This window comes from Chenopodium album, chromosome 5, assembly GCF_948465745.1.
Source record: "Chenopodium album chromosome 5, dcCheAlbu1.1, whole genome shotgun sequence".
In the NCBI taxonomy this organism is placed as follows: domain Eukaryota; kingdom Viridiplantae; phylum Streptophyta; class Magnoliopsida; order Caryophyllales; family Amaranthaceae; genus Chenopodium; species Chenopodium album.
In genome coordinates this window covers 1,266,138-1,278,157 of record NC_137838.1, presented here as the reverse complement: position 1 = coordinate 1,278,157, position 12,020 = coordinate 1,266,138, and the positions used below count along the sequence as shown (strand labels likewise).

Below are 12,020 nucleotides of genomic sequence, written 5' to 3'. Positions count from 1 at the left end.
GAAGCTATTGTATTCTTCGCTGTACTCCACTTTTTTTAGTTGACACGCTTTGATTGATGTGAGATTTAGGAGGTTCAGTTTATTTATTTATTGTGTGACAATTAGTAGTAATTTTTTTTCTTATACGAAGTAATTAGTGGATGGGTACAAAGTATACTAAGAGAAGAACTATAATTAATGTTATTTATAGAGAGAAAGACAAGTATGACAAGTAAACAAGAACTGAAATAGTAACATCATAGAACATAAGTTCTACACATAACCAGATGCTACGAGTATTACTTATTAGCTACCGTATATTTATTTCTACCCTTTGATTATGTTGACATGAAAAATTAATCAGTCTTAACCACAATTATATATCTTGAAAAAAACCAAATTCAAACCAAACACCCTAAAAATAAACCTTCCTAAATATAGAACAAGCATATCTTATAGAAAAATTGTTGCTTAGCTTGTTGACGTATATTCTTATCTAACTATCTTACTCCATCTTTTCCTTCATTTTCTCCCTAAAACATCTCTTTTATTATCTCTTCTACTAGTCTTTTTTCCTTTACCTTTGCATCTTTTCTCCTCCTTTTTTTACTCTTTATACCAAACCCCAAACAAAACCCTCCACAATATTCCTCTACCCTTTTTTTTTTTTTTTTTTTTTAATAAAAATTAATTTTATTAAAAAAATTAAAATTTCTTTATAAAAATGTTATTTTGTTGGATTGGGTTGTGCTATTAAATACCACAAGTCAGAAGTGCCTGCGTGCCACTTATAATCACATCTCTTTGTGCTGTTAATCTACTCGTTGTCTTTCCAGCTTTCACAGACTTTTTCCAGGTCTTTTTTTCTTAATTCTATTTTAATTAATTACTTTTCTAAAATTTTAATTATCCAAAATATACATACTTATAAAATATTGTATATTACCATATTATTGTTTTTTCTATCCTACCATTCTTGTTATATTTTTCTAATGGGAATGAGATATGGAGCAGGGGAAGCTGTAAAAATGGCGGATTATGATGGAAGAGAAGATTATTTGGCCTCGCAAAACATGGATGAGGTATGTAATTACATCTCTAATTATTCATAAACCGGTTTATATTAGTACTAAACTTGTTAATCATGTTTGGTATTGTAAAGTACAACCACGGTTATAACATCTTTTCCAAACGACCTGATTATAACCTAGTATATGTATGTAAGGTTGTTCTTTTACTCATGAAAAGTTGAACCTCTAAACTATAAATATGGATGCATTACATTTGTAAAGATTGTTTAATTAATTACGGAGTATAAATTTAGCATGATTGTATTTTGATTGTAACGAAATTATTTGAGAAACAGGGCAATGCTAATATGCATTGTCCTATAATTTTGCTATTAGGTGGTACCAAATACCTACATTTTTGTAGGTAATCTTTGGTAGAATTGTACATTTTTAATTTTTTTTTTTTTTACTTTGTCATGAAAATTCTGCCTTAATTATTTGATTAAATATTTAATGTGTCAACTATATATTTGGAACGTTCGTCAGCAAGCAAGATGTACAAGGCATGTAAATGCACCAAGTAAACATAATTTACAATAATCAACTAATCAAGTATTTAGTTGACTAAATGATTAATCAAGGTTTTAATAGTTCTTTAGACATCATAATTATGTCATTTGAGTTTATAAAATTTAGAAATTAGAAGGTTTTTATTCCATGTTAATTATAAAAAGAAAAAGACAAGTGAAAGTGATTGCTTAACAAATTTCAATTAACATGATAAGTTGGATTGATACCATAAATGTATGTAACTAGCTAGTGCCTAGTATGGAGTATATTTTTACACTTGCTAAATTTAGGGTTTTGTCAAACACAAGCCTTTGTAAGTTACAATATTGTATTGTATATATCAAGGAATTGTACATATCAAATTCACAAATCATGCTCATAATTAACCATATATATTACGACTAGTTCTTTTACATTGTTTATGCCTCAAATTTAAAAAGTCATATTCAACGTTTTATAGTAGAATATTATTCGTATTAATTTTTATAAATTTAGGTATTGATTACAATATAAATAAGGTGTATTGTTATGTATAAAATGAGTACATGTAAATTACTCCGTAACTTACAGAATTTATCGTAATATATAAGTATAAAATTATAAACCAAATATTGAGCATATAACATGCATAATTATACAAGTAATTTATAAATATAACACGCGATGTGAAAATTTTTAACCCCTATTAATTTACGATAATAAATGGAGGTAATAATAATCTATTTCAGTTCATCTTTCTAAATGTTTTTATTAAAATGTGCATGAATGGAATATATTCAATTATTAAAAAAACAAAAAATGATGTTGATTGAAAATGCTACTCTACTAAAAGCAAACATGTTTTTAAAGGTAAAATTGGTAAAATTAACACAAAAAGATATATAATTAGTACGTATATTCGTATTAATAGGACCGGTAAGTGGACCAATTGTTAAAGAGTGGAGAAATGGATCACGTGTGGCCGGGTCCAACTATTATTGTAGTCATTCTCCATGTTAACCAATCTGATTGACACGACATATCCTTGTTTAAAACTGGGATCTCTTTCCAACTGTCGGCAGTTGCTTGCTACATTTTCATCTAATTATACAATACAACGTATGAACCAACATTTGAGCTGCATTGTGACCGAGGGGCATACACGGATAAGACTAGGAGTGCCACTCCGGCACTCCCACTTAAAGATGGCATTGGGTTAGGCTGGCCTGAGGCATGGCGCACAACCTAGAACAAAAAAACACAGCATAACATCTATGTATGTTAGGCTGTCTGCCTGTCTTTATTTGGCACAGTAGAACACGACACACCTGCTTGATAGTATGTACTAGTGCATGCTAAAAAAAAAGTAATATTTGACTTAAGCATGCAAGTACGACCCAGATTGACATGGGGCAAACCAAATACCATAACCAAAAATGAATTAATTAAATTCATATACAGTGGGATCGATTAAGTAACGGAAGTACAATGCTTTTCAATGTGAAAGCAATCATATTTGATCTACTACCTCCGCTAAATGTTATGTGCAACTTTGGGGTATTATTTGTGAAATATAAAATATTCCAAAGTTGCACATAGCATTTAACAGAGGTAGTATATACTCCATAATTCCATAGGAATTTGATTTAATGTTACGTTTTTTTATATGAGTATTAGTATTTGTTGGTTTTATATATTGAAAGGTTTGATAATTGCATTGCAGCCTTCATCTACTAGTAAGAAATACGGAGGACTTGTGCCTAAGAAGAAGCCTCTCATCTCAAAGGTAAAAAATAAATAGCAATAAGATGATTAGCTAAACTGTCATAAATCTTGAACATTTTAGAAAAAACTCCAAAAATTTCTAAAATTAAAAACTCAAAAATTGTAGTTTTTTTTTTCTTTTCAAAATTTATTTTTTTTGGGAAAATTGTTGTGCTTAAGTAGCAATAAACTTGATATTTTAAATTGAATTATGTATTTGGAACAGGATCATGAGCGTGCTTTCTTTGATTCAGCAGATTGGGCTCTTTGTAAGGTATGATCCAAGCTATTTGCATGTTTTTTCACACTAATTACGAGTGTTCGTGCATAATATTTTGAAATACATAAAATTGTTTTGCATGTTTATTTCAGCAAGGAGCAACAACCCAAAAATCAACAACCGCCGTGGAGTCCTTACGCCCAAAATTACAGGTATTCAATGGTTTCCTATCCATAAGAATGCTAAATTGCTAAATGATGTGCGAGTTTATAATTAAGTACTACGATAATAGTCTAATACTAGTATACTACCTCCGTTTCATATTATTTGCAACGATTTGACATAAAGTAGAAAGAACAAATGTCTAATCGTTGCAAATAATATGAAACGGATGTAGTATATTAAGTAAACAAGGTATATATGTTCAATGCTAAGAGTCGACAATTCTCAAAAGTCATAAGGGTAGCGAGATATAGAGAGATTCATTGGTGAAATTATTAATGGTCATAGTGGGCCACAGGATCCACTATTAATTAAAAAAAAAAAAGTGATTATTTGTAATTTTTTACCCTTGTTTTATAATTGGGCCGCTTGGTCATGGACTAATAACTGCTCCAATTTTTATAGTACTACAAATCTACAATAGTTTTGTAAGAACTGTGTCATACATAAACTTGTTGTGTTTATATGAGAATTTTCTAGCTTTATACAGTACTTGTCTAATTGTCTTACGTCTCTAATGAGTATTTTGTCAAGCCTAATTGTCATACAAGCTCCTTAATTATAATACTTTGAAAATTAAACAATGTTTACGTTGTAATAAACTAATAATATCAATATCTGTGACAGAGAACACCTCATCAACAACTACCTCCTCGAAGACCAGCATGTACCTCTGGTTGAGAGATTATCAAATATTATGTGAGTCTATTTCCATCATTTTTTTTGTATTTAAAAAAATATTTTTGTTTAGATAGCGATTTTTATTTTTTCAATTCAAACTATGTGCATACTTAAATTATAATGTGAAAAATTCTTACTATTTATCCAAGCATTTATCTACAACTATATTTACTTAATTAAGAGTCTGTTCTGATTTACTAAATGAGTTGAACTGAAATGAAATGAATTGTTTATAAGAAAAGGAAATTAGAAAGTGAATTGAACTAAACTGAAATTAAGCTGAAGAGAACATGTCCTAAGTTGCTCTTTTTAAATGATACAGACATTCATATACAGGTTTAAAAAAGTCAAACGAGATCTAACATTATAAATAATACTCCGTATTTATTTCAAAAAAAAAAAAATATACTCCGTAAAACAAAAGGAATTACTTGTAACACTTAACTTGAATTTGTTGTTTGAATGAAATGCAGGTACGTAGATTAGTCTTCTATGAACTCAGCCCACTTGGATGGACATTATGAATAGAAGCGTCAAAAATAATCAATAAGACTACTCTTTTATTTTTGAGGGTATTGATGGTGTAAATATTTTATCAAGGATTAGGGGAGAATTTATATTATGATGTTTCATTGCACTTATTTTACATGCCATAAACGATCAATAGCTCCACTTGTGACAGTTGTGAGTGTGAAAGTTGTATATGGCTTCCATTGTTCAAACTTCAAAAATGTGCATTATTGGAAAAAAAAAAAAAAGTCCTTCAAAAACAATTTCGAGTTTTGAACACATTATCTATATGTTGAATTGAATGAAATGAATGGAAAAACGAACACTTTATAGTAAACATGGGAATTTTCTGTTAGTTGTGTAATCTCCTTGATAGAAAAACCGAACGTAGATGAATAGATTTAGAAATAAAAACATCTCAAATATATACAAAACTAAATGTATTACATATTACAAATTAGCACCTACAATCTTAGATATTATATAGTAAAAGGGTAAATGTCGTTTAGTGAACGACGTTGTTCCCTTTTTAATTTACAGATAATGACTTTGAGACTTACATTAGAAAAAGCATAGATATTACTCAAATCATAAAACCAAGACTAGCAATTATTTTTATCACACCTATTACAAACCACTTGAAAATTAAAATTCTTGATACTTAGCTAGATTGATCAAGGAATAATATTCATCTCCTTAAGTTTCCCAATCCAAAATCGAACACTTTTGATGCTATCTGCGTATCCAAAGAACCCAAACTCCTTACTCTTATTCATACTACTCACTAGTTGAAAATCAGACCTCATTAAATATTGAAACCCAGCAAAACAAGCTATCTCCTCCAACTTCGTCTTAACCAATCCTTTCTCTTCTACAATTTGGTCCCACACTTTTCCTTTATCTTTCATCTCATCCACAAGGTCAAATAACCCATCTTTATCATCCAACGGCACAAATTCAACCCCAAACTCCTCACACAAAACTCCCCACATTTTCTTCCAAGTAAAAACGTCACCGTTTGTACAATTAAACGCTTGATTCTTTGCTTTCTCATTTACAGCCCCCCACACGTGCTGCTCCGCTAACACACGTGTGTCAGTCATGTCACTAAAATGCTCCCACGTGTACCGATTTCCAAAGAATCGAAACGGTGCGTTTTGGTACTTACAAATCTCAGCATAAGCCGCTAACATCACCAGCGCGTTGTATACACTTCTACTTGACGCGCCTACAATAATCGACGGGCGATGAATCGTGTACGTAATATCTGACGCGTACGATTTTACCACGTCCTCAAGCGCGTGGTAAAAGTTTGGGTGAGGTAACCGGGCCATATCCTCATGAAATGGAGGTTCATGTTGGGCCGCACCAGGTTGGCCTAAAAAATTAAATGGGCCAATATATTGCGCAGTACCCGTTTGTAACGAAATATGACGTAACTTAATGGGCCGTGAGAGCTTTAATTACATTGGTTATCATTGTGGAGTTGGTGATGATATTATCTTCTTGGTTACGGCCCACGTTGATGGCGGCCCAAAAGACGTGAGTGATGTGGTTGGAAAGAGGCGCAACTGCGCAAGAGTGGCATTTGTGTCGTTAAAGTCAACGGCGTCAAATGTAATGAAGTGATCAACTGCTGAGGAAGGGAACCAAGTGGGCATGGCCAGACGGGCTGCACCGTAGACGGTCCATGGGCCTCCTTGGGCTGTTGGGCTTTTAAGAGCTTGGGCTATGTTTATACCCGCCATGCCAGTAACTCCTACTACTAATGCGAATGATGCATTAGCCATGAAAGAATTTGTGTGTGTGTGTTTTTTTATTTTTTTTTGGGTGGTTGGGCGTAAAGAATTGAAGTTTAGCACTAAAATTATTGGTTATATAGGCAGCTGAATATATCAGGAAAAAGAGGACTTTATTATTCAACTACTCAATCCTTGATGAGTCATACTACTAGACATACTAGTTCCCCACATTGTAATTAGTTAATTACTGATGATGTCCTCATGGACTTATCAAGGATTAAGGATAAGTAGTGAGTTGATGATGGAGAACAAATTGACATATTGGAAATTGCATGTCAGGTAGAACCATCAACGATATTATCATGTCAACAAGAGGGAAAATTGCTAAATTGTCGAATGTAGCCATTTAAATTTTAAAGTGCTTAATTTGTCGGTTGTAGCCTTTTACTCGTAAATAAAAAATAGTGTGTGACACCTCAAAAGCTAGTGCGTGACACGCTACTCTGAATATTAAGATTCCGTTAAGTATAAGTAGTTGATTAAAGTACGGAAGGTAATAAAAGTACAGAGTTGTAGTCCACTAGTCCGTATACTTCTTCTATTCCAGTTTAAACTAGAAAACGAAGATTGTTACAGAGTAAAATATGAAATTGATTTTTCATCTATTCATACAATTGAATCATTTATAGTTCGAACTAGTTGAAGAGATTAGAGAATGAGGTGCCAAATTCCGACCTGACCCAAAAGAAACCAAATCTAAATTTCAACTTTTTTTTTTTTGACACAAACCACAACTTAGCATTTATTAAATCATCAAAAGTTCAACATCATTACAAATAGCCTCATGAAGCTCTGGAGGGTATTCCTCTAGCCACACTCGGTACTCATTAAAACTATTACTCAACAAAGCTAAGCTATGAGTAGCGCCGTTCCCTAATCTCTTGACAAAAGAGAAAAAGCAAGAAAGACACTCTCTAGACATACATAAGATATCCTTCACGACATTCCCAAAGACATTAGGAGGCGCATTAAACTATTCCATCACATGAAGAAAGGGAATTTCAACTTGCTACTCGTAGAACTCAATATTTTAAAATTACTTAACCTGACCCGATTTCAGCAAACTCGACCTGAGTATGCAAATTGTGACCTCTATGGGCACTACGGAATACCCCGTAACAATTGCGAATAACAAACCAACTGTGGTTGCTTCATCTACATTCTCTCCTGCAAAGGGGACATGAAGAAATGAGAGCCTTCTCAAATTTAGCTTCTAGGGCTTCTCCTGCGCTTAGAAACCTTACTCAAAATCCCCCAAATCAATTGAAAACCTTCCAAAAACAAAACCCTTCAACTGTTACTTCAAAATCCCAGCAATTTGAAGCTCAAAATTTGGGAGGTAAGTCTTCGCTCAATCCTCGTTTTAACAATTCTAGCTTTAGGTATACTTCTGAACACAAATTTCCCCCAAATTCAATTGATCATAAAACCCTAACTCAGATTTTATTGAGAAAAGATTGGCATTTGTTGCTAAACCATGAATTAAAGGCTGGGAGGGTGGTTTTAACCCCACAATCTGTGGTTAGTATTTTGCACAGTCATGAAAACCCATTAATTTCAATTAGGTTTTATATATGGGTTTTGAATATTAATCCATTATTCCAAAAGAATCAGCGAATTCGCGGTGTTTTGGCTAATAATCTATATAGAAAAGGTCCGGTTTTGTTGAATGCTGAGTTAGTTGAGGATATTAGGAGTTCTGGGTATCAGATTACTGAGGATTTTGTGTGTATTTTGATTGGAAGTTGGGGTAGATTAGGTTTAGCTAAGTATTGTGTTGAGATTTTTGGACAAATTTCATTTTTGGGTCTTAGTCCTACTACTAGGTTATATAATGCTGTGCTTGATGCTTTGATAAAGTCGAATTCGCTTGACTTGGCGTACTTAAAGTTTCAGCAGATGACTGCTGATTATTGTAAACCGGATAGGTTCACCTATAATATCCTTATTCATGGGGTTTGCAAGGCCGGAGTTGTCGATGAAGCTCTTCGGTTGGTTAAGCAGATGACGAATTTGGGTTATGCACCTAATGTGTTTACATATACCATATTAATTGATGGATACTGTAATGCTAATAGGGTAAGTGATGCCTTAAGGGTTCTGGAGACAATGAGGGTTAGGAAAGTGCCTCCAAGTGATGCTACATATAGGTCATTGGTGCATGGAGTGTTCCGTTGTCTTGGAAAAAACGAGGCATTTAATCTGTTATCTGGATTTGTTGAGCGAGAACCAATTTTGCCTAAAGTACTTTGTGATACTATATTGCACTGCCTCTCGAATGACTCTATGGCCAGAGAGGCAGCTTCATTTTTGAGAAAATGCAGGGAAAGAGGCTATCTGCCTGATACCTCTGTTTTTAACATCACAATGACTTGTTTGATAAAGAAACTGAATGTTGAGGAGACTTGTGAAATAGTGGATAGTTATATGGAATTAGGTTTAAATCTATCTTTTCAAACTTATCTTATCCTAATTGAAACTTTGTTCAAAGGGGGAAAAGAGAGAGAAGGAAGTCAGTATTTGATGCAGATGTTTCAAGCTGGATTACTATCCAATGTGAACTCGTACAATATGGTAATTGATTGCTTGCTGAAAGCTAGGATGGCTGAAGAGGCACTAAATATGTTCTTAGGGATGCAACAAGGAGGCATTACACCAAACCTTACTACTTTCAATACATTAATTGATGGGTGTTTTAAAACTGGAAAAACAGACAGGGCTTGTGAACTCTTGGTGACCCTCTTACAGCATGGATTTAAACCAGATATTTTCACTTTTAGTACAGTAATTGATGGTCTCTGTCGGGTGAACAAGATTAAAGATGCATTTGATTGTTTTGCGGAAATGAAGGAGTGGGGGGTTAATCCTAATTCCGTGACATACAACATATTGATTCGCTCTTTGTGCATTGTTGGGGATATTTCTCGTTCCATTGCATTGTTTAAAAAGATGCAAGCTGATGGAATAAGCCCAGATGCTTACTCATTTAATGCTTTGATTCAAAGCTTTTGCAAAATGAATAAGATTGAAAAGGCAAAAAATTTGTTTGTTTCCATGCTTGCTTTAGGGCTGGCTCCAGACAATGTCACTTATAGTGCGCTAACTAAATCTATGTGTGATACTGGTAAATCTCACGAGGTGTTGGACATTTTAATGTCAATGGAAGCTAATGGATGTGTTCTAGATTCTTGTACCTGTAATTTACTTGTTGATACCCTTGTAAAATTGGGTCAGTTCAAAGAAGCCCAGGAAGTTGTCAGTAAATGCAACCAGTGGGGTGTATCAATGAAGTCTGTCTCAATTTTGTGAACCTTGAGCTGAAGTTCTGTTCTGGGCCTTCTAGCATTTGAGCTGCCTCAAAGGAGGTTTATTCCCAAAGCATATGCTGTGTGTTCCCCATTTACTGCTTACTTGGCTGCATCAGAGGTAATTAGCAGAACACCTTCTTTTTTTTTTTTAATGTATTGATTAAGCTTAATATTGTTGCTGACACGATTATCACTTCATCAAAGTCATTAAATTTTCTCGTAAGTACATAATAATAGCATGATTCTCTGTTGGTAACAAGATCCCCCATAAAACTTGCAAATAAAGAAAAGAACAAGAGACTATAAATTTCTTACTGTGTAATTGTTAGTTACATTATAAAGCTTTTGCATGTTTATATTTATTATCCGTGTATAGACATAATTTCATGGACAGTTAATAGTTGCTGTATGTTTGTTATATTATATTTATGTCAAATGCTACCGGATTTGCATATTTTCTTTGGCCATTTCTTGTGGTTCCTAGTGACCTAGGCTCTCTTCTTCTTTTATGAGTCTTAAATCTTAGTTGGGGACTTTTGAAGGCCAAGTGTGTTGCACCTAAAAAAAAGGATAAAATATTATTCCTTGTCTTAATGTATTTCAGTATTTGCTCCATGAGTAGATGGCACAATAATTTAAGGGAGAAAAAGTAGAAAGTTCAAAGTGAATGAGTCTATTTGGGAGTAATGGGACCGAGATTAAGAAAAAAAACGCTAGAGAAGATTAGCTTTCCATTAGAGGAATGGATCAACTAATTTGAGTCATCCAAATAGGAATATAGGGCAAGTACTTTGAGATGGTAGGAATACGATGCGTTGATAAAAAGTGATTGAACTTATAGTTACAATATGTGGAAGTTTTTGCTGAAACTTGTATAAATAAGCTGAGGAAAAGAGAGCCTATATTAATATGGTTCTTTAAACTATTTGTGGCTCTTATTTATTATGAAGTAGCCTTTTTAAGTGCATTAGAATTGGCTATCAAAGGGAGTAAGAATTCGGAAATATAATTTTCCGTATCCTGCCTCAAATAGAGACTTTGCATTGAATTTGTTATCTTTAATATACTAGATTAGCCCTGATTGTTGCAACTGAGGAAAGTGGAATCATCTATTCAATTTTAGCATATCCCAGATTAGTATATCTGATCTTATACATTAACTTATCAAACCATAGTTAATTTTTGGGAAGGATTAGATGTTAAAAGTCTTTACACTTTATTTGCTGTGAACTTATAAGTGGTAATTATTTTTACATATTGTGCGCTGCACAGATGGCTATTATGCAACAATAAAGACTGCTTGGTCTAGGAGCTATACACTGTGGAGCACCTATGGCTTCAGAGATTGAGAGGTGTGGCCGTGTGAGAAGGACTATTGTCCCCCTCGGAGGAAGTGACAGTTGTGGGAGAAGTATAACAGGTGAAGGTCTATAGTGCTCAAGTTACTAAAATGCTCCTAAAAGGGACACAGCTTAATGGAAGTGTTTTAATTTAAGGATGCATTGTGAGGCACATCTTTCTCTGGAATGGATGACCTTAGAGATGCAGCATGCAGTCCAAGCAGATGCACATGGAAAAACCATGAAAAATTCACTTTCCGCTGCAGACACGGTCACACAACACCAATAGAGAATGGAGGCAAGACTGCAAGAGTGACTTGTCATATGCTGTGCTGGTATGATATCATATAAGTTTACCATAGCATGATGGGAAGTAATTTGTTTTCATCTAAAATGTAGAGCAGTCATGCTACAACAGAATTTCAATGTGAGATGATCTTTTTTAGGAAGGATTATGAACTGGGCTCTTGTATTTCTGGAGAAAGAGGGATTTTGCGGCTGTTGTGCATTATTACAGAGTACAGACCTTACAGTACTGTAATACTCATAAATGAATAATAATACTCTTCCTGTTTCATACGCAACTCTCCTTGAGCCCTGGCTTGCTTTTCTTTGTTTTTACAAAGCTAGCATAA

General features: G+C 33.7%; 1 protein-coding gene, 1 long non-coding RNA gene and 1 pseudogene across 2 annotated transcripts; 2 read left to right on the top strand and 1 right to left on the bottom strand.

Moving 5' to 3' along the window:
• Positions 1–683: 683 nt before the first annotated feature.
• LOC145629980 (uncharacterized) lies at positions 684–5,214 on the top strand. Its single transcript, XR_014111993.1, has 7 exons — positions 684–835; positions 994–1,061; positions 3,262–3,324; positions 3,529–3,576; positions 3,675–3,734; positions 4,372–4,443; positions 4,899–5,214. It is a non-coding gene; the product is annotated as an uncharacterized LOC145629980 (long non-coding RNA).
• Positions 5,215–5,409: 195 nt separating this feature from the next.
• On the bottom strand, positions 5,410–6,788 carry LOC145629979 ((S)-8-oxocitronellyl enol synthase CYC2 pseudogene; annotated as a pseudogene).
• A 442-nt stretch (positions 6,789–7,230) lies between these two features.
• LOC145631430 (uncharacterized) lies at positions 7,231–11,960 on the top strand. The gene is made up of 2 exons (XM_081683499.1): positions 7,231–10,163; positions 11,318–11,960. Exon 1 carries the CDS (start codon positions 7,926–7,928, stop codon positions 10,044–10,046), a length of 2,121 nt encoding a protein of 706 aa, XP_081539625.1. The 5' UTR covers positions 7,231–7,925; the 3' UTR covers positions 10,047–10,163; positions 11,318–11,960.
• Positions 11,961–12,020: the final 60 nt, after the last annotated feature.